The sequence below is a fragment of the Bufo bufo genome, chromosome 10 (genome assembly GCF_905171765.1).
Source record: "Bufo bufo chromosome 10, aBufBuf1.1, whole genome shotgun sequence".
Taxonomy (NCBI): Eukaryota; Metazoa; Chordata; class Amphibia; order Anura; family Bufonidae; genus Bufo; species Bufo bufo.
Window position 1 is genome coordinate 77356406 of NC_053398.1, and position 22466 is coordinate 77378871.

Sequence of the window (22466 nt, forward strand, 5' to 3'; positions counted from 1 at the left end):
AAAATCAATATCGGTCGATCCCTACCATATACCCTTTTTTGTGGTGGAAGGGGTGCATGGTAATACAGTGTATTGAGTACATTAAACGTGGAGTCGAGAAGTCTGGTGCAATCCAGGCCTTATTCATTTTTATAAGAGTCAACCTGTCAGCATTTTCAGTTGACAGGCGGATACGCTTATCTGTTAGAATGCCACCAGCAGCACTAAATACATAGTATATAACATAACATAGTATATAATACCCGCTCAGACAAAACTCTGGCGGCAGGGCAGGCCAGCACCTGCAAGGTGTAGAGCGCCAGTTCGTGCCATGTGTCCAGCTTGGTCACCCAGTAGTTGTAAGGCACTGAGGACACTGACACGGTCTGCTACATACTCCTTCACCATCTTCCAAAACTTTTCACTCCTTGTGACACTAGGCCGTGCATCAGGGTGAGGGTGCTGGCGGAGTGTCATGAAACTGTCCCAGGCCTTGGAGAGTGTTGCCCTGCCTCTGTTAGAACTGCTGTGTGTTAATCCCTGTCTCCCCTCCTCGGCTGCCCAAGAAAGTACGGACTCTGCCGCCAGAGTTGTCAGATGGAAATTTTTGGAGCAATTTTTCAACAAGGACCTTCTGGTATTTCAGTTTTGCTCGCCCTCTCCACCTGAGGAATAAGAGAAGGGTGAACACCCAGTAATATGTGTTGTCTAAAATGCGTATAATGCGCGGGTCGCGGGAAAGGCAGCCTAACATGAAGTCAGTCATGTGTGCCAGAGTACCAACAGGCAAGACTTCGCTGTCGTCCTCAAGAGGATGACTGTCCATCTCCTCAACCTCTTCTGCCCACCCACACTGAACAGATGGAATTAAACTTCCATGGGTACTACCATCTCCTGCTCCTCCTCTTCATCGTCCAATTCGCGCTGAGAATATAGACGAAGGGTGGTCTGGCTATCACCCTGTGTAATGTCTTCTTCCCCCATTTCCACCTCCTTCAGATGCAAAGCGTCGTCCTTAATTGTGACCAGCAAGCGTTTGAGTTGCAAACTACTATTCTTTTGTCGTCCGCACCTTCCTCAAAAAAGTGCTTACTGCGGAAAACCTACCCCTTGGCAAGCGAGATTTATGCAAGGGGGTGCTCTGTGGAACAGTTGTGGGCCTGTTTGGTGTGGCCTGCCTTCTCCCTTCTCGAGAGGTTGGGAATCAGGGCACAAGATCTCATGTCCCTCTTCTAGCATGCTTGGCAAGAGGGCCAAATCAAGTAATGGCGATGAAAAGAGCTTGGAATTTCCGAGTGTGGGATCACTTGTTTGGCCAGACTCTCCATGGTGGGGGAAAGGAGGATCAGGGTAAGGATTCTATTGACCAGACTCTTGGCTACTGAGACTGGACTTTGTGGAAGACAGGGTGGTGCTTAACCGATTGGAAGCATTATCTGCTGCAATCCAGCCAACCACCTGGTCACACTGGTCTGGCTTCAAGGAGTTTTGTCCTGCTACGCCCTGCAAACTGGGACATGAAGCTAGGTATCATGGATGATTGTTTTTCTTGTGCTCCGGCAGCAGGCACAGTTTCAACGTGCCCAGGGCCACAGCCTCTGCGTGAACCATCAGCATCACGGCCACTTCCCCGTCCCTTAATGCTCGCCATTTTTCATATTAAATGTTATATGCGCGCTTGACACACAAGATGTGGCACGGATGTCACAGTTAACAGCAAGCACAGTATATGGAAAAAGTACGTAAAAGTATGGAAAAAGGAAAATATATTTTACTTATATTTTTACTATCTCTGTCCCAGACACACAGAAGGTATTGCACAGATGTCATAAGTCACTGCAGACACCCTCTATAGAAACAGTATTGAAAATGATGGGAAAAAAATTGATGGCTATATTATATTGCTGCCACCACACACAATAGTCCTTAAAAGGACTTTTGGGTCTTTGAAATGTTTTTCAACTAAATAGATTGCAAATCTTGCGATCACACTCCTTACACTATCTGTCCCTTCCTAAGCGCAGCTCTCCATAAATACAAATGAGCTGAACATGCGTCATCGGGTGCTATACAGAACCTGATGACGTGTTCCGGACAGCCAATCACTGTAATGCCAGTAGCCAACAGGGCTACTGGCATTACAGTGAGGGCAGTACTTACCTGTACGTTTATTGGCTGCATAGCAGCCGCAAAACGTGCAGTGAGGAGACTCGAGCATGACGCTCGAGCACATGCGGTACTCGGCCGAGTACCGCCATGTGCCGAGCATAGAGATGCTCGAGCCGAACAGCAGTTCGGCCGAGCATGCTCGCTCAACACTATTCGGCAGGTAGTCTCCTGCAGCAGGCTTTGGTGGATCATTACTGGATACCAGTTCGACATCCCAAGAAACCCTTGAGGGCTCTGTCTAAGTCTGTACAATATCTGAAAAGATATCACTTATCGTACTTTCAGAATTATCTAATTCTCTTCTGTCAGGGTTGCTATATGGCTCTGAAAACAATCCTGTCCAGTCCTGGAGTTTTTCAAGAAAAATGCCTCTTAGTTCAGCCTACTCAACCTCCATCTGTGCTACAGAAATTGATGGATCTGAACCACAGAGTTGCAGAGGTGTTTAACAAAAAGGAGACATTACTGCCGCATCAACCGTATGACTGTCCAATAGATTTGGCACCTAGATCCTCACCTCCTCAAGGATCCGTGTATTGTCTTCTGCTAAGACTCAAGCAATGTAAAAAAAAAAACTAAGAAAAACGTGTACTGGGTGTGCATTAGAAAATTATCTTCTCCAGCTGATGCCAAATCATTTTTTGTAAATAAATAAAATAAAAATAATGTTGTTTCCCTTTGTCTATGTATCAATTACAGAGGTCTCAATAATATCACCATCAAAAACAAGTATCCACTGTATTATTTGATGGCTTGCGTGGAGCCAAAAATTTTAACAAACTGCACTTGCAGGGGGTCTACAATTTAATTTGAATCTGCCAAATAGTAAAATTTAATTCTTTGTGTGTTATTAGTTTAAGCAGACTGTGATTGTCTATTGTTGTGACTTTGTGTTGTGATGAAGATCAGATCACATTTTATGACAATTTGTGCAAAAATCGATACCATTCCAAAGGGTTCACATACTTTTTCTTGCAACTGTACAGTCATGGCCAAAAGGTTTGAGAATTAGATAAAGATTGGAAATTGGAAAAGTTGCTGCTTAAGTTTTTATAATAGCAATTTGCATATACTCCAGAATGTTATGAAGAGTGATCAGATGAATTGCATAGTCCTTCTTTGCCATGAAAATTAACTTAACCACCTCAGGACCGCTGAACGCAGCGACGCGTCCTGGAGGTGGTTGATTGTTTCCGCCTGGACGCGCCGACGCAAGATTTCGGTCACAGCCGGCCCGCGCATCGCGGGCCGGCAAAAGTTCGAGGAGTATTGCATCAGCAACCTGCCAGCCAATGATCGTTGCTGGCAGGTTGCTGATTTTTAAAAAACCGAATCAGAAGCCATCTAACACCTTATATTAGTAAATATAAGGTGTTAAATGGCTTCTCTGCTCCTCTGCTGGTCCTTTTCGTCGGTTGGATCCAGCAGAGGAGCAGACTGAACTGTGAGTACCCACCAAACACTGCCCTTAGCCCCAGATCACCTTCCATCACCCCCATCATCCAAATTAACCCCTTGATCGCCCCCTGTCAATCACTTAGTGAAAGACAAAAAGTGATCAGTGTAAACTGTCACTTGTTTTTTTCACTAGTATTGGCTGTTAGGTTTTAGGATAGTTTAGGCCCCTTGGTTAGGTAGTTAGCGCCCACCGCACCGCAGTCACTTTTATTCGCTGATTAGCGTATCGCTAATCAGCATTTGTACTTTTATAGTATCTGTAAGTGATCAAAACTGATCACAGTCAGATTTATAATTGTATTAGTGTCACCTTAGCTCGCCCTCCACCCAAAACGCAGTGTTTGCCCGATCAGGCCTGATCGGTCGCCCACACGTGCGTTCACCCACGCCCGCCCCACCGCAGTGACAAAAAAATTATTTTTTTTGATCACTGCACATTCACTTTACACGCACTGCGGCGATAAAAAAATCAGTTTTGATATTTTTTATCAACCGCAGCGGCCTCCGGTACTTCGCTAGCCTCCCCTTTGTAAGACAGGCTTGCTTTTTTTCTTGGGTAGTCTCAGGGAATACCCCTAAATTTAGTTGCCCAAATGTCAAACAGGGGGTATTCTTCTGAAGAGGCCTACAGGATTCTGACCCAGCCGGATGAGGAATGGGAACCCTCATCTGACGAATCTAGCGGGTCAGAATATGAACCTGTAGAAAGCAGTGGCTCTCTGATCCAAAGTTCGGTCCCTGATAGAACCAGGCGTACCCGGCCCCGTGTCGCTAAAACACAGGTTGCGCAGGATCCGCTTCAAGAGCAGCAGAGTGGGGCTGGCGCTGTCGGATCACGTGGTGAGGCATACACCAGCAGCGCAGCCCTTCCTGGACCTAGTACCAGCACTGCAGTACAACATGGTGAAGTAGCGAGCACCAGAAGGGCAGTTGAAGCTGGTACGGTGGCACGTGCAGTAGTAACCCCGTCGCAGCCACCGCACAGACAGGCCCGTAGAGCCCCTAGAATCCCTGAGGTGCTGGCAAACCCTGATTGGCAGTCACCAACTTCAGCCGCACCATTAGTTCCCCCTTTCACCGCCCAGTCTGGAGTTCGGGTTGAGACGGCTCAGATCTGTTCGGCCCTGGGATTTTTTGAGCTGTTCTTGACTGCGGAGCTCTTGGACTTAGTCGTGGCAGAAACAAATCGGTATGCCACACAATTTATAACCGCCAACCCGGGAAGCTATTATGCCCAGCCTTTTTCGGTGGAAACCAGTCCAAGTTTCTGAATTAAAAATTTTTCTGGGCCTTCTCCTCAACATGGGTCTAACTAAAAAGCATGAATTGCGGTCATATTGGTCCACGAACCCGATTCATCACATGCCCATGTTCTCTGCTGCTATGTCCAGGACACGATTTGAGACCATCCTGCGTTTCCTGCATTTTAGCGACAACACCACCTCCCGTCCCAGAGGCCACCCAGCTTTTGACCGGCTCTACAAAATTCGGCCCCTCAGACCATTTCAACCAGAAATTTGCAGATTTGTATACCCCCGAGCAAAACATCTGCGTAGACGAGTCCCTAATACATTTTACCGGGCGCCTTGGCTTCAAACAATACATCCCAAGCAAGCGTGCCCGGTATGGGGGTCAAATTGTATAAGCTCTGTGAAAGGGCCACAGGCTATACCCACAAATTTCGTGTCTATGAGGGAAAAGATCAGACCCTGGAGCCGGTCGGTTGCCCTGACTACCTGGGGAGCAGTGGGAAGACAGTCTGGGACTTGGTGTCACCCTTATTCGGCAAGGGGTACCATCTTTATGTGGACAATTTTTACACAAGTGTGGCCCTCTTTAGGCATTTGTTTCTAGAACAGATTGGCGCCTGTGGCACCGCGCGAACTAGTCGCGTGGGCTTCCCCCAACGGCTCGTTACCACCCGTCTTGCAAGGGGGGAGAGGGCTGCCTTGTGTAATGAAGAACTGCTCGCGGTGAAATGGAGAGACAAGCGTGACGTTTACATGCTCTCCTCCATTCACGCAGACACGACAATCCAAATTGAAAGGGCAACCCGTGTCATTGAAAAGCCCCTCTGTGTCCACGACTATAATGCGCTCATGGGAGGGGTGGACTTCAATGACCAGATGTTGGCTCCCTATTTAGTTTCCCGACGCACCAGACGCTGGTATAAGAAGGTGTCTGTATATTTAATTCAATTGGCTCTGTATAATAGTTTTGTTCTCTACAGTAAGGCTGGGAGAACACGATCCTTCCTAAAATTCCAGGAAGAGATCATCGAGAACCTCCTGTATCCAGGAGGTTCCGTGGCCCCAACCACCAGTGTAGTTAGCCGTCTACACGAGCGACCATTCCCCAGTGTCGTTCCTGGTACCTCAACCCAACCGCCACCCCGAAAACAATGTCGTGTCTGTAGCAGGAGTGGAATAAGGCGCGACACCCGCCATTTCTGTCCTGACTGTCCTGACCACCCTGCCCTATGCTTAGGAGAGTGTTTCCGGAAGTACCACACACAGGTACACTTAGCATAGGGATTGCATCTCACAGGACAGGCACACAGGGCTATTAGGGCCCTTTTACTCACAGCTGCTGCAAACCTCTCCTTTCACCTGGGATAAAGTGCATAACGTACTTCGCCACATCTTTGGGCGATTTGTGCTTTGCACATTGTCCCATGGGGAAGGAGAGGTTTGTTCTATAAAGGTAAAAAAAAAAAAAAAAAAATCACCGGTAAGTATAAAAGTTAACGTTCAGTTCAATAAAGTTTATATGTTCTGTTCCAAAGTTATTATAAAGTTAATAAAATTTATTGCGTTGCGGCCTGGTTTTTTCTTTTTTTACCTTCCAGGTGGACCAACCGATCGACTAGCTGCAGCACTGATGTGCATTCTGACAGAAGCATTGCGCTGCTGTCAGATTACACACAAGTCGGTGTATGCGGCGCTGCAAGACGAGATTTCTCCTCTGCAGTAAAAGATACGTTTGCCGAGGCATATGAGCTGAGGAGGTGGCGGTGTTCATATACTTTGGCAAACACTTTGTATATAAAAAAAAATAAAAAATCCCGGCAATGATTTATTCATTCACATCGATTGATGTGAATGGAGAAATCGGGTTTGCCAGGGCATACGAGCTAAGTGGGTATGGATGTTGGGCGGAGCTCCTATGTCCTGGCAGACGCCTTTCCCCTCCATTTATTTTTTTTTGGCAGAGATTTTTTCATCCACATTGATCGATGTGAATGAAGAAATCTGGGCCGTTCATTTTTTCTTTCAGCCCAGAGGCTGAACGGAAAAAAAAAATCTCATTACCCGTATGCTCAATATAAGGAGAATAGCAGAAACTCCTAATGCTGGGCATACATGTAATGATTGCGGAGACCCTCAAATGCCAGGGCAGTACAAACACCCCACAAATGACCCCATTTTGGAAAGAAGACACCCCAAGGTATTCGCTGAGGGGCATATTGAGTCCATGAAAGATTGAAATTTTTGTCCCAAGTTAGCGAAAAGGGAGACTTTGTGCGAAAAAACTAAAAAAAAAAATCAATTTCCGTTAACTTGTGTCAAAAAAATAAAAAATTCTAGGAACTCGCCATGCCCCTCATTGAATACCTTGGGGTGTCTTCTTTCCAAAATGGGGTCACATGTGGGGTATTTATACTGCCCTGGCATTTTAGGGGCCCCAAAGCGTGAGAAGAAGTCTGGTATCCAAATGTCTAAAAATGCCCTCCTAAAAGGAATGTGGGCCCCTTTGCGCATCTAGGCTGCAAAAAAGTGTCACACATGTGGTATCGCCGTACTCAGGAGAAGTTGGGGAATGTGTTTTGGGGTGTCATTTTACATATACCCATGCTGGGTGAGAGAAATATCTTGGTCAAATGCCAACTTTGTATAAAAAAATGGGAAAAGTTGTCTTTTGCCAAGATATTTCTCTCACCCAGCATGGGTATATGTAAAATGACACCCCAAAACACATTGCCCAACTTCTCCTGAGTACGGAGATACCACATGTGTGACACTTTTTTGCAGCCTAGGTGGGCAAAGGGGCCCACATTCCAAAGAGCACCTTTCAGATTTCACCGGCCATTTTTTACAGATTTGGATTTCAAACTCCTTACCACACATTTGGGCCCCTAGAATGCCAGGGCAGTATAACTACCCCACAAGTGACCCCATTTTGGAAAGAAGACACCCCAAGGTATTCGCTGATGGGCATAGTGAGTTCATAGAACTTTTTATTTTTTGTCACAAGTTAGTGGAATATGAGACTTTGTAAGAAAAAAATAAAAATTAAAAAATAATCATTTTCCGCTAACTTGTGACAAAAAATAAAAAGTTCTATGAACTCACTATGCCCATCAGCAAATACCTTAGGGTGTCTACTTTCCAAAATGGGGTCATTTGTGGGGTGTTTGTACTGTCTGGCCATTGTAGAACCTCAGGAAACATGACAGGTGCTCAGAAAGTCAGAGCTGCTTCAATAAGCGGAAATTCACATTTTTGTACCATAGTTTGTAAACGCTATAACTTTTACCCAAACCATTTTTTTTTTTACCCAAACTTTTTTTTTTTTATCAAGGACATGTAGAACAATAAATTTTGAGAAAAATTTATATATGGATGTCTTTTTTTTTTACAAACTTTTACAACTGAAAGTGAAAAATGTCATTATTTTGCAAAAAAATCTTTAAATTTCGATTAATAACAAAAAAAGTAAAAATGTCAGCAGCAATGAAATACCACCAAATGAAAGCTCTATTAGTGAGAAGAAAAGGAGGTAAAATTCATTTGGGTGGTAAGTTGCATGACCGAGCAATAAACGGTTCAAGTAGGGTAGGTCAGAAGTGTAAAAAGTGGCCTGGTCATTAAGGGTGTTTAAGCTATAGGGGCTGAGGTGGTTAAAGGGATTCTGTCATGAGATTTGAGCCCTATAAGCTAAACATATGGCCAGGTCCGTACTAATAACATGAATCCTAAACTGCCCTTATTAAACCTGCTTGTGGCTCTATTAGCCCAAAAAACTGTTTTTTATAAGCTGTCACTCACCTACCTAAGGTGCCCAAGGGCTTTTACGTTAACCCAGGGTGCCCGCCCGCACCCCTCGCCGTCTGGTGCCCAGCGCCGCCTTCCTCACCTCAGCCCCGCCTCCGCAATCCTCCCGTCCCTCTGCTAGATCCGGCGCCTGCGCACTAGGCTCAGCCTGATGCGCCGCGGACTCGAATTGCAGAGGTCCTGAAAAAGAAGGGCCAACACTGCAAATACTGACTCTTTGCATAAATGTCATGTAATTGTCGATAAAAGCCTTTGAAACGTATGAAGTGTGTGTAATTATATTTCACTACATCACAGAAACAACTGAAACAAAGATCTAAAAGCAGTTTAGCAGCAAACTTTGCGAAAACTAATATTTGTGTCATTCTCAAAACTTTTGGCCACGACTGTATATCTAAATGTTTAGATTTTTTTCTCTATTGTGACCTTATAAAGCACCAACATGTCCAGATTGAGAGAGAATAGTCTTTGCGAAAATTTTGAAAAATGTGTTTTTGACAAATCTTCACTTCCGTTCCTTTCGTGATCGAGAACTACATCAATATGGCCCTGGAAGGAGCCATTCACCCAGTGGTGATTTTCACAGACCATAAAAATTTTACATATCCACAGTCTGCACAGAGGCTTAACTCCAGTCAAGCCAGATGGTCCTTTTTTTTTTTTTTTCTCCTTCATTTCCGTGCCTCAAAGAAAAATGTTAAAGGTGCTGTCTGGGTTCAGAGCTGAACCAGGACATATCCCCTTCTTACTTCATTCAGACCCCTGAGTTGAGAATCGCACAGGCAAGGGCTATTTGTTTACCTTTTTACACTGCTAGACAGAGGCTGGCACTAATGGGTGGCCTGTTTTACAGGCTAGGGCAGCCTTAAAGACTGCCCATTAGTGTGGTGACCTCAACGGGCTCACCGCTAGGCGGAAGCCTCCGCCTAGCATAGCCCAGTATGTCACCGGATCTTAAGAAAAAGACCCTGCCCTGCACGACACAGCACAGATCAAGGGAGAGCTGCTCTGATGCTCAACTCAAAGGGGCTGAATGGGAGAAGAATGGGTTATGTTCGGGTTCAGCTCTGAACCCGGACAATTTCTTTGTACCCAATGCCCTTTTGAGATAAATTGGACCCTTCAGACCCCCACCAAAAAAAAATAAAAAATGCAACATATAGACCCAGCAAGGTTTTGTAACCAAATATGAGACATTCCGCCACAAAACGTATGCACCACAGTCTAAGCAAAAACAGGTCTTGGCCTGGGGACACTGTTCAAAAACAGATGGACATCCTGGGCAGAATAAAACGTTTAAACTAATTTCTCAGTACTATTGGCAGTCAACCATGCTGAAGGATGTACTGTACAAGGTTACATTTCAGCTTGTTCCAATTGTGACTAAAGCAAAACACCATGTTCCAAAGAAGGTCGGCACTGCTCAAGGAATGTCGCGGTGCACGTGTCTGCGGGCAGGGATCCCAGTAGATAATTCGCAAATAAAGACCGGCACTCGCTAATGAATATTCTTGTAGGTTTATTCAGTCACATATTCCATCATAGTGATGCATGCGTTTCAGCAAATAATATGCTTTCATCAGACATGTGTAAATACCTTACCACTAGCTCTGATATACAAACCGGATTCCCAAAAAGTTGGGACACTAAACAAATTGTGATTAAAAACTGAATGCAATGATCTGGAGATGGCAAATGTCAATATTTTATTTGTAATAGAACGTAGATGACAGATCAAACGTTTAATCCGAGTAAATGTATTCATTTAAAACGAGTCACGATTCGAAGTTCTTTTTGGAAATCTGGGACGCCATGTCATCCGGACCAAAGAGGACAAGGACAACCCAAGTTGTTATCAACGCTCAGTTCAAAAGCCTGCATCTCTGATGGTATGGGGTTGCATGAGTGCGTGTGGCATGGGCAGCTTGCATGTCTGGAAAGGTACCATCAATGCAGAAAAATATATTCAGGTTCTAGAACAACATATGCTCCCATCCAGACGTCATCTCTTTCAGGGAAGACCCTGCATTTTTCAACAAGATAATGCCAGACCACATTCTGCATCAATCACAACATCATGGCTGCGTAGGAGAAGGATCCGGATACTGAAATGGCCAGTCTGCAGTCCAGATCTTTCACCTATAGAGAACATTTGGCGCATCATAAAGAGGAAGGTGCAACAAAAAAAGGCCCAAGACAATTGAACAGTTAGAGGCCTGTATTAGACAAGAATGGGAGAGCATTCCTATTTCTAAACTTGAGAAACTGGTCTCCTCGGTCCCCAGACGTCTGTTGAGTGTTGTAAGAAGAAGGGGAGATGCCACACAGTGGTGAAAATGGCCTTGTCCTAACTTTTTTGGGATTTGTTGACACCATGAAATTCTGATTCAACATATTTTTCCCTTAAAATGGTACATTTTCTCAGTTTAAACTTTTGTTCCGTGATTTATGTTCTATTCTGAATAAAATATTAGAAGTTGGCACCTCCACATCATTGCATTCAGTTTTTATTCACGATTTGTATAGTGTCCCAACTTTTTTGGAATCCGGTTTGTATATACAAAAAGAAATGACATCACATTGTTACTATAGGCTCCTCCCACAATCAGGTGTCTGGGGAGTATGTGAATCAACTCAATCAATCAAACAGGTGAAACATTGTCAGAAACATCTAGTTTCATCACAGAAAAAACAGGGCAAGATTATCATAGAAATAATCGTATTACATGAAGCTACTGACATTATAATCTATATTGAGACCTTTTGGATCCATTGTTTGCAACCGATGGATCCAATACGCCTCTCTTTTCAAAAGCTACTTATTTCGGTCTCCACCGCGTCGAGGTAAAATAACGCCCTCTATGACCTGGTAGCGCAATTGTGCTATAGTGTGGCCCTTTTGATGAAAGTGGTATGGTAGTGGGAGTAGCAAATTCTCCTTTCTGATTGTCGATTTATGTTTACTAAGTCGATCTTTTATTCTCATGGAAGTTTCCCCCACATACAATAAACCACAGGGACATTTAAGAATATACACCACAAATCGACTATCGCAGGTAAAACCCCCTCAAATAGGGATTTCTTCACCGGTATGCGGGTGTGAAAGATAACCACCCTTAATGACATTAGAAAAATTCACACAATTTAAACATGGGAATGTGCCATGTCTCGGGGTGGATAATGTCATCTGTCTAGGGCCAATCTTATTATTGCCTATGTCTGCTCTGACAATTTTATCGCGCAGATTATCTGCTCTTTTAAAACACATCATCGGAGGTCTCTAAAATTCATCAATTTGGGAGTAAGATTTCGAGATTATCTGCCAATGTTTATTAACTATACTTTTAACCCTTTGGATCCAAGAGTGATATTTAACCACCAGTGGGATCCGTGTAGTTTTAGTTGGACCTGCTAGTCTATTTCTCTGTTCATCCAGTAGTCTCCTGGGATAACCCCTCTTTAGAAATTTTTGAGTCATTTCTTCTAAACGTATTTCTAGGGTATCTGGATTGCTCACAATCCGCTTGACCTGCTGATACTGTGAGAATGGAATAGATTTTTTTGTGGGTTCTGGATGACTACTGGTGAAAGAGTAGACTGTTCCGATCTGTGTTTTTGATGAAAAGGTCAGTGTGAATAAGCCCATCATCCCCTAGTAAGACCCAGGTATCTAAGAATGAGACCTTTTATTTATCAAAATGTACGGTAAACTGTAATTCCTCCCATATAGAATTAATATATGTAGTAAAGGCCGTGAGGGACCGAACATCGCCGCGCCATACACAAAAAATGCCATCGATGAATCGACACCAAAAAGCCGGAATTAGACTTACCGGTAATTCATTTTCCACGAATCCACCATGACGGCCCAGAGAGATTGACCCCTGACCTCTGTAGGGGCAGGAACAGAGATAGGTTTAAAAGGACCCCTCCCACCACCATTCACCAGTGAGTTCCAGATTATAGTGCTACAACCACCGGTTACGAGTGAAACAACTCCAAGTTTTTTTTTTTTTTTTTTTGTTTTTTTTTTGTGGTATTAACTCATACCAAGTCATTGGAAAAAATTTTCCTTTTTTTTTTTTTTTTTTTTTTTTTTTATATATATAGGGCGGGATATCATGCTGTCATGGTGGATTCGTGGAAAATGAATTACCGGTAAGTCTAATTCCGGCTTTCCACTTCACCAGCATGACGGCCCAGAGAGACATAACAGATTATATACGTCTTAGGGTGGGGCAACGGCCTGTAGGACCTTGCGACCAAATGCGAGGTCGGAAGACCTGGATAAGTCAAGCCTATAATGTTTAATGAAGGTGTTTACATTTGACCAAGTTGCAGCCCGGCATATTTGATCTAGGGAAGCGCCTGCCCTTTCAGCGAAAGAGGCAGATATAGCTCTTGTGGAGTGAGCCCGGATGACTTCTGGACAATTGATGCCCTCGATCTTGTAACAGTCTGTAATAGTCTGTTTTACCCATCGGGCAATGGTAGATCTGGAAGCTGCCTTCCCCTTATTTTTACCACAGAAGAGCACTAGTAAGTTGTCCACCTTCCTCAGGTCTCTGGTGACCTCTAGGTATTTTAGTACCGTTTGTTTGACGTCCAGGGTATGGAAACGTTCCTCTCCAGGATTTTTAGGATTCACACAAAAGGAGGGAAGAATGATCTCCTGGTTTCTATGGAAGTCTGTTACTACCTTTGGCAAAAATGTCGGGTCTAACCTCAAGGTAATACGATCCTCCTGTATTGTGAGATATGGTTGTCTTATGCTGAAAAGGAGAAGGGTGGTGAGAAATCAGAAATACATCTGGAGGGGGTGAAGATAACTCTATCCTGTATCCCGACTTGACAAGATCTTGCGCCCAGAGGCTCGGAGAAGTCTGCTGCCACTGAGCAAAATGTTGGGATAGTCTTCCCCCTATCCTGGCGCCACTGTTTCTCGCCACCCCTGTTTTGGGGATTAAGGAGGTACCCTCTACCCCTCCCCCCTTTTGGGTAACTCCAACGTCCGGTTTTTCCTTTTCCACGAAAGGAACTATTCTGGGTATATTGACCACGAAAGGAGGGTTTCTTTTTAGGGGTCCTATCCTCAGGGAACCCCTTCTTTTTATCAGTAGCCTTCTCGAGGATCGTGTCTAATACGGGACCAAACACGTATTCACCCGAGAAGGCTATAGAACACAGCTTCATCTTGGAAGAGATGTCTCCCGACCAAGATTTCATCCAAAGTGCCCTTCGGGCCGCATTGGACAAGGCTGCATCCTTGGCTGAAAATCTAATTGTCTCTGCGGAAGCGTCCGCTAAGAAACCCGTGGCAGACTTTAGCAAGGGGATAGAGTCTAGTATCTGTTCCCTGGGAGATTTACTGCTTAGATGACCCTCTAACTCATTCAGCCACAGGTACATAGACCTGGCGACTGAAGTAGCGGCTATGTTTGTCTTGACACTAAACATGGCTGCCTCCCAGGACCTTTTTAATAAGCTGTCCGCCTTCCTTTCCATAGTGTCCCTTAACTGACAGGAGTCTTCAAATGGAAGTGAGGTTTTCTTATTGACTTTCGCCACCTGGACGTCAATTCTAGGGACCTCGTCAAAAATTTTTGAGTCTGACGGGTCAAATACAAGGCGGTTTCTGAATTCTTTGGAAATTCCTAGCTTCTTTTCAGGATGGGCCCATTCATCCATCACCATCTCCTTAATGTTTCCGTTTATGGGGAATACCCTGGAGCGTTTGACCCTCAATCCCCCAAACATCTCTTCCTGAACTGTGTGGGGTTGCTGAATGTCCTCCACCCCCATGGTATCCCTGACCGCCTTTAAAAGGTCACTCATTTCACTGGGAGTGAAGAAAAATTTCCTAGAGTCCTCTACGATCTCTCCTTCAGAAAGGGGGTCGTCGTCCTCTTTTCTAGAGGATGAGGCATCATCTTCTAAATCCTCGGAGTCAGAGGGAATGTCCGCCCCCCTGGGTCTTTTAGGTGGGCGGATCCCCCTGGAATCCTCACGGAGGGAGGCCAGTGAGGACCTAACCTCCTCCTGAATCATGGATCTAAACTGCTGCATAATTGAGGGCTGTTCGTCTCTCACTATTTTAGAAATGCAATGCTTGCAAAGCTTTTTAGTATAGTCCTCAGGAAGCCTGACGGAGCACTGGATGCATTTGGCGGTCCTTTTTCCTTTTTTTAAGGTAAGTTTGGCCTAAAGTGAGAGAGGCAGCCCATTAAATTTATGTCAGTCTAGTATAGGAGCATAATTTGATGCAGTATACCAGCAGACACACCAGGGGGAGGGGAAAAGCGGTTAACTCTAAGCACACATCCCCCCCCCTGCCACCTGTGAAGCTGCCGATTTGCCCAGGTGGGCTACTCACGCAGGGGCGCTCGGGAGCGGTCTGCTCCTGCTGCTGCTGTGGCTCCTTCTCCTGGTCCGACATGTTCCGGTCAGAGCACGATTGCAGAGAGCGCAACGGGAAGGTGCTTGTTAGCATTTTTTATAGGAGCTCCGTCTACTTCCGGGTTCCGCCGGCGGCCCGGAAGTGACGTCAGACGCGCGCGACAGCGCTGAGCGTCTTTCCGGTCGGCTACCTCCCTGGAGGCAGGCGACTCAGCGGCAGCTCAGGGCAGGCTTCCCACAACAGGGAGCGTGACCCTGGCGTCTCCCTGTCAGCTTAGGAACCAAGTCCGCCGGAGAGCAGTGGACGCATCTCTGGGTGAAAAGGACCCGCAAGGGAGGCAAGGAACACCACCGATGCGGTCACCCAGGTACTTAAAAATAATAAAACGAGGTCCACTTCACCTCCCTGAAAGCCAGAGAGGACTTTACTCTGTCCTGGCCGCTATAGGGGCAGGAACACACTGGTGAATGGTGGTGGGAGGGGTCCTTTTAAACCTATCTCTGTTCCTGCCCCTACAGAGGTCAGGGGTCAATCTCTCTGGGCCGTCATGGTGGTGAAGTGGAAAACACAATGTTGCTGATATAAGTCATTGCAGTAAATAAAATTACTCTCAAAATAAGACATATAGCAATTTGCGTATGGCGGTGCGACGTTCGATCCCATCGCGGTCCCACAGCAAACCACCAAGACAAAATCCTGCTGGTCTTCTCCCTCCTCCAGTTACTGAGGCTCCCGAGGCAACACATTGCTATGGACGTTATTACGGACTTCTTATCTTCAACTGGTTGCACAGTTATCGGGAGAGTGGTTCATCATTTTTCACAAATGGCACCATTTATACCAAAATATCTGGCCTTTCATCTGCTCATTTATTGGCCAAGCTTACCACAACATACCATGTCTAACGGAGGTGTTACATTTACTTCGAAATTGTGAAGGGCAGTCTGCAAACTCCTGGATGTGTCTTTAGATTTTTCATCTGCAGATCATCCCCAGTCTAATGGGCAGGTTGAACAGATCAAACAGATTCTTACCAATTTCCTATGCAATTTCACCAATGAACACCAAGACGACTGGGTTGAACTGTTATCTTTGGCAGGATTTTGTCAAAATAATCATGTCAGCGATTATTTTTTTTGGCATATATGGTCACCAACCCAATATCCCTTGACATGTTTCTGCTTCCTCAGCAGTTTTAGTAACTAATGCTTTGGTGGAAAATTTTTCTAAAATCTTTCAGAAAACCAATATTGCAATGGAAAAGATTCTTGCAGACAGCAAGCATAAAAACCCTCCTCAGTTCGGTCCAGTTGGAAAACACATGGATTTCATCAAATTATATAGAGCTTAAAAATACCATTGTAAACTATTGTAGCTCCTCGCCTCCTTGGACCATTTGAAATTATCAAGAAAATTAATGCAGTTTGTTATAAATTAAAACTTCCTGCATCCTTGTGTGTACCAAATTCTTTTCAGGTTTCTATACTCAAGCCAGTGGTCTTCCACGAATACTGTAAAGGTCGTGCTTAAATTTCTTCTCCAGTCAGTTCTGGAGATACTTATGAAGTCAAGAACATTCTTGGAATGAAGAAACTCAGGGGCAAAACATATTTACTGCTGGACTGGAAAGGCTATGGTTCAGAGGAGAGGTCTTGGGAGGCAAAGAAAAATATTGATGCTCCTCTTTTCTGCAAAAGACCGCAGGGCTGCAGATGGCGACCAAAACGGTTGTCAAGCGACTTCGAATTGCTAAATGGAGACAAGACTTTGTAGTCTTGTCGCCATTTGCACCTAGACACTCCGCTGCTCTGCCTCTCACACACAAGGAACTGACATGGGACTTGCTGCTGTCAGCGGGTGCCATGTTCTTCTCAACAGCACAGGGGAGAAGGAGGCAGTCCATCCCCCCTGTGCCACTGCCACCAATGGGCTAATAGAAGCAAGGAGGAGGGGAAAGGCTGTGGCCACAGTGCCACCAATGAATATAGTTTATGCTTAATACAAACGCAGGCTGCGCTGCGTGTGCCAGCCATATCCCATACCCGGCACCCAGCCTCTAAGACTGCGCGTTGCGATCCGCCGCTATTAACCCCTCATGGTATCGAAATTCAAAATTTTGGTATCGTTACAACCCTAGGTAAGACGTGTGTGCTTATTATTATTATTTTTTATTTATTATTATACCGTAATTATATGCATTTTAATTTGGCGACTAAATTTTTCAGGTTAGGAGCCAATGGCTCCTTGATATTTTTTTTAGTCTGGAGTCCTGGACCGGCCTGAAGAAGAGGGGGCATAAGGGGGGGAGGCTAGGTTCGCAGTCTATGCCTACTGTCCTCTTGCTTTTCCCTGCAAGTGCGGACGGAGCAACACTTAAGCCGCTTTCACATGAGCGAATTTTCCGCGCGGGTGCAATGCGTGACGTGAACGCATAGCACCCGTCCTGAATTCTGACCCATTTATTTCAATAGGTCTGTGTACATGAGTGGTTTTTTCACGCATCAGTTCTGCGTTGCGTGAAAAATGCAGTAGGTTCTATATTCTGAGTTTTTCACGCAGCCCTTGCCCCATAGATGTGAATGGGGCTTCAGTGAAAAACGCATTGCATTTGGAAGTAAGAGCGGATGAAATGCGTTTTTCACTGATGGTTGCTAGGAGATGTTGTTTGTAAACCTTCAGTTTATCACGCACGTGAAAAACGCATTGCACCCACGCGGAAAAAACTGATCGCAATTGCAGACAAAACTGAACTTGCTTGCAAAATGGTGCGAGTTTCACTGAACGCATCTGAACCTAATCAATCACGCTCGTGTGAAAGGGGCCTTACTATGCCACCCAGCAACCTGGTCGCAGACATCCTCTCCATGGTGCTGCCTCCATGCTCCCTTAAAGGGCCACTGTGCACAATTCCAAATTCTTCCCCAGCCAATGGCTGAGGGTCCCTGGATATTTAAAGGCACCCTCTCCAGCAGGAGGGAGCCTGATTTTTGGGTTCACTACCAAAAGTGTTTGATTGTCTAGTGCAGTGTTTCCCAACCAGTGTGCCTCCAGCTGTTGCAAAACTACAACTCCCAGCATGCCTGCACAGCCAAAGGCTGTCTGGGCATGCTGGGAGTTGTAGTTTTGCAACAGCTGGAGTCACATTGGTTGGGAAGCACTGGTCTAGTGCTATTGCAATTTACTTGCATTTATCATGCGTTCTCCTTTCTGTATTCCTGGTGTTTCAAGTGTGTGCTATCCTCCCTGTTTGTCCTTGCACTTTCAAGTCCAATTTCAGTCCAGTTTGTGTTTAAGTTAACCAAATCTGTCTACCCTGTCCGTGCTCCAGTCTAGTCCCCAACCTGCTTACCTCATGTTTGCCTCATCACTAGTCCGCCTGCAAGTCTTTCTTGTGTCTACATTAACTCCCTGGGTCTCTAAAAACCAGCATTCTGGTCTTTGTGATTGTACAGACTATACATCTGACGGAAGCCTGTGACAGAGATCATACAGTGGTAACCATGACCTATAGGGTCCCACTGTTAAGAAAAAATATATATACGTTTAATGTATACTTTACTAGTAGATACCACTTTTTCCACAGTTTGTTTTAACATAAACTGACATATACCAGTTAGACTGAGGCCAAAGAGACATAATTTTGGCTTCTGATAGGCCAACGTAACCCTATGGACATGTTTAGCGTATATGTAGGGAGCTTTCCCAGCATACATGCAGACGTATGTCACATGTGAACACTGCCTAACATAGCAGTGTTCCAAAACTTGCTGCTCACCATTTGCAGAGAAACTAAAAACTCTCCTTGTGCTCTATCAGACTCAGGATCTCATGACATGTTGAGAGTTCTGGTTAGAGCCGCATAATATATTAAACATGGTCAGCATCTTAGTTTGTACTTTTCTATCACTGAAGTGACATTAGCGGGACACAGAACTCCTTACTCTCTTACAACTTTGATCCCCAGTGACCGAGCGCTGGCAATAATAGATTTCACCACTTCAATCAGTGGCATATCCCGGACAACAAACGCTTCATCTTGAGACTTCACAACAGCTATTTCATATACTTGCTTCAATGTCACCATTCCTGCCACCTCCGAACCTACAGGACAAAAAAAGCAAAATCAATATCATTGCTGCAATTTTTCACAGATTAAGGCCTCATGCACACGGCTGTGCCATTTTTTACGGTCCGCAACGCGCGGATCCGCAAAAAACGGAAGCCGCCCGTGTTGCCTTCCGCAGTTTGCAGAACGGAATGGGCGTCGACAATATAAATGCCTATTCTTGTCGGCAAAGCGCAGACAAGAATAGGACATGTTATATTATTTTAGCGGGGCCACGGAACGGAGCCACGGATGCGGACAGTGCACGGAGTGCTGTCTGCATCTTTTGCGGCCCCATTGAAGTGAATGGGTCCGCATCCGAGCCGCCGTTTGATCATGTGCATGAGGCCTAAGGCCGAATCTACACGGCCGTGAGCGGTCCGTGGTATCCCAGCCTGGCATCCTGCTGACAGCAGCGCACGGCGTGCACTTCATGCCGCCACTGCACTACAGTAATACACTCGTATGATCTATACCTATATCTATTACTGTAGTGCAGCGGCGGCATGAAGCGCACAGCGTCATAGCAACCAATGACGCCGTGCGCTCCTGCTGTCAGCAGGATGCCAGGCCGGGATACCACGGCCTGCTCACGTCCGTGTTCCACGGCAGTGTGCATTCGGCCTAATGCAAAGCCCTATATTTAGAAGCCATTGTATCAGTGTCTTAAAACAAGTAAAATAGGAGTCAATTAAGTTGCTATTTAGGGTAGAAGGGGGAATGTACTGCGCAGGTGCCGGAAACGTGGCTCAGGACGTGTGCGTGAGATTTGGAGCTGCATCGCCGAATAGCATAAGGTATGGTTATATTGCTTTTAAAAGACTCCCTTCAATTGGATAGTAATTGTCAAAACAAACAGCACAAACGACAACTGTGTAGATGCAATCTGGGATGCATTATGACTAACCTTCGCTCAAATGTAACCATGGAGAACACTACTTATGTTTCCATGGATATAGATGTTACTAAAGAAGATCAGTAATAACAATTTCCCCATTCAGTGTACCTGCATGAACACTGCGGTCTGACATCAGAAAGTAGCAACTATGCAGCAAAAATAAAAAATAAAAAAATTCTTGACTAGTGCTAAAGCAGGAAATGATCGGGGAGTTTATAGACTTTCATCGCTCCTTACTGTGTCAAACTGAGGAATTATTCATGCACAGTAAAAATGACTTTAAAAAGGTTGTCCGGCCTCAGAGCACACAAGCCCCAAAGCTGGCGCAGGTTTTAGCTCAGCCATTTTTCTTCATTGCTATAAGTAACTGTTAAGGGGGGCAGGGCGCTATGGAGGCCACTGTAGATATCTTTTAACCACACTCAAACATTAAATAGAATAGGAATGTGTAAGGTATCTGTGGATCACTACAATCGACAATATGGAACAGGTGCTCTAGGTCTATGTGGCCCACCCAGCCACAGAGAGGTAATCAAAAAATAAAAAGAAAGAAGTATATTTTAAATAAAACAATTCAATATTTTAATAACTCATCTCGATCTTGACTGCATATTTAGAGTGCCAGGTCTTTCTTTTTATTTATTAAATAGAATAGACCAAATATACCAGTGTGAAGCTGGGTCATCCTGCTAATTATTATTTATTTTTATATATATATATATATATATATATATATATATATATATATATATATATATATACACATACACACACACACATACATACACACACTGCTCAAAAAAATTAAGGGAACACTTAAACAACACAATGTAACTCCAAGTCAATCACACTTCTGTGAAATCAAACTGTCCACTTAGAAAGCAACACTGAGTGACAATTTCACATGCTGTTGTGCAAATGGGTTAGACAACAGGTGGAAATTATAGGCAATTAGCAAGACACCCCCAATAAAGGAGTGGTTCTGCAGGTGGTGACCTGACCACTTCTTAGTTCCTATGCTTCCTGGCTGATGTTTTGGTCACTTTTGAATGCTGGCGGTGCTTTCACTCTAGTGGTAGCATGAGACGGAGTCTACAACCCACACAAGTGGCTCAGGTAGTGCAGCTTATCCAGGATGGCACATCAATGCGAGCTGTGGCAAGAAGGTTTGCTGTGTCTGTCAGCGTAGTGTCCAGAGCATGGAGGCGCTACCCGGAGACAGGTCAGTACATCAGGAGACGTGGAGGAGGCCGTAGGAGGGCAACAACCCAGCAGTAGGACCGCTACCTCCGCCTTTGTGCAAGGAGGAACAGGAGGAGCACTGCCAGAGCCCTGCAAAATGATCTCCAGCAGGCCACAAATGTGCATGTGTCTGCTCAAACGGTCAGAAACAGACTCCATGAGGGTGATATGAGGGCCCGACGTCCACAGGTGGGGGGTTGTGCTTACAGCCCAACACCGTGCAGGACGTTTGGCATTTGCCAGAAAACACCAAGATTGGCAAATTCGCCACTGGCGCCCTGTACTCTTCACAGATGAAAGCAGGTTCACACTGAGCACTTGTGACAGACGTGACAGAGTCTGGAGACGCCGTGGAGAACGTTCTGCTGCCTGCAACATCCTCCAGCATGACCGGTTTGGCATTAGGTCAGTAATGGTGTGGGGTGGCATTTCTTTGGAGGGCCGCACAGCCCTCCATGTGCTCGCCAGAGGTAGCCTGACTGCCATTAGGTACCGAGATGAGATCCTCAGACCCCTTGTGAGACCATATGCTGGTGCGGTTGGCCCTGGGTTCCTCCTAATGCAAGACAATGCTAGACCTCATGTGGCTGGAGTGTGTCAGCAGTTCCTGCAAGACGAAGGCATTGATGCTATGGACTGGCCCGCCGGGCGGTCCCTTAGACCTGAATCCAATTGAGCACATCTGGGACATCACGTCTCGCTCTATCCACCAACGTCACGTTGCACCACAGACTGTCCAGGAGTTGGCAGATGCTTTAGTCCAGGTCTGGGAGGAGATCCCTCAGGAGACCGTCCGCCACCTCATCAGGAGCATGCACAGGCGTTGTAGGGAGGTCATACAGGCACGTGGAGGCCACACACACTACTGAGCCTCATTTTGACTTGTTTTAAGGACATTACATCAAAGTTGGATCAGCCTGTAGTGTGTTTTTCCACTTTAATTTTGAGGGTGACTCCAAATCCAGACCTCCATGGGTTAAAAAATTTGATTTCCATTTTTTTCTTTTGTGTGATTCAACCAATCACATGGCAGTTGCTTCAATGCATTTAGGGGGGTGATCCTGGTCAAGACAATCTCCTGAACTCCAAACTGAATGTCAGAATGGGAAAGAAAGGTGATTTAAGCAATTTTGAGCGTGGCATGGTTGTTGGTGCCAGACGGGC

General features: G+C 45.3%; 1 protein-coding gene across 1 annotated transcript in view; it reads right to left on the reverse strand.

Annotated features, from left to right (window-relative positions):
• The window catches only part of MRPL11 (mitochondrial ribosomal protein L11), a 190819-nt gene that overhangs the window by 12644 nt on the left and 155709 nt on the right, over positions 1-22466 (reverse strand). The window contains exon 5 of the mRNA XM_040409688.1: positions 18999-19158. Within this exon, the coding sequence (XP_040265622.1) occupies positions 18999-19158 (160 nt within the window). The remainder of the gene's footprint in view (positions 1-18998; positions 19159-22466) is intronic.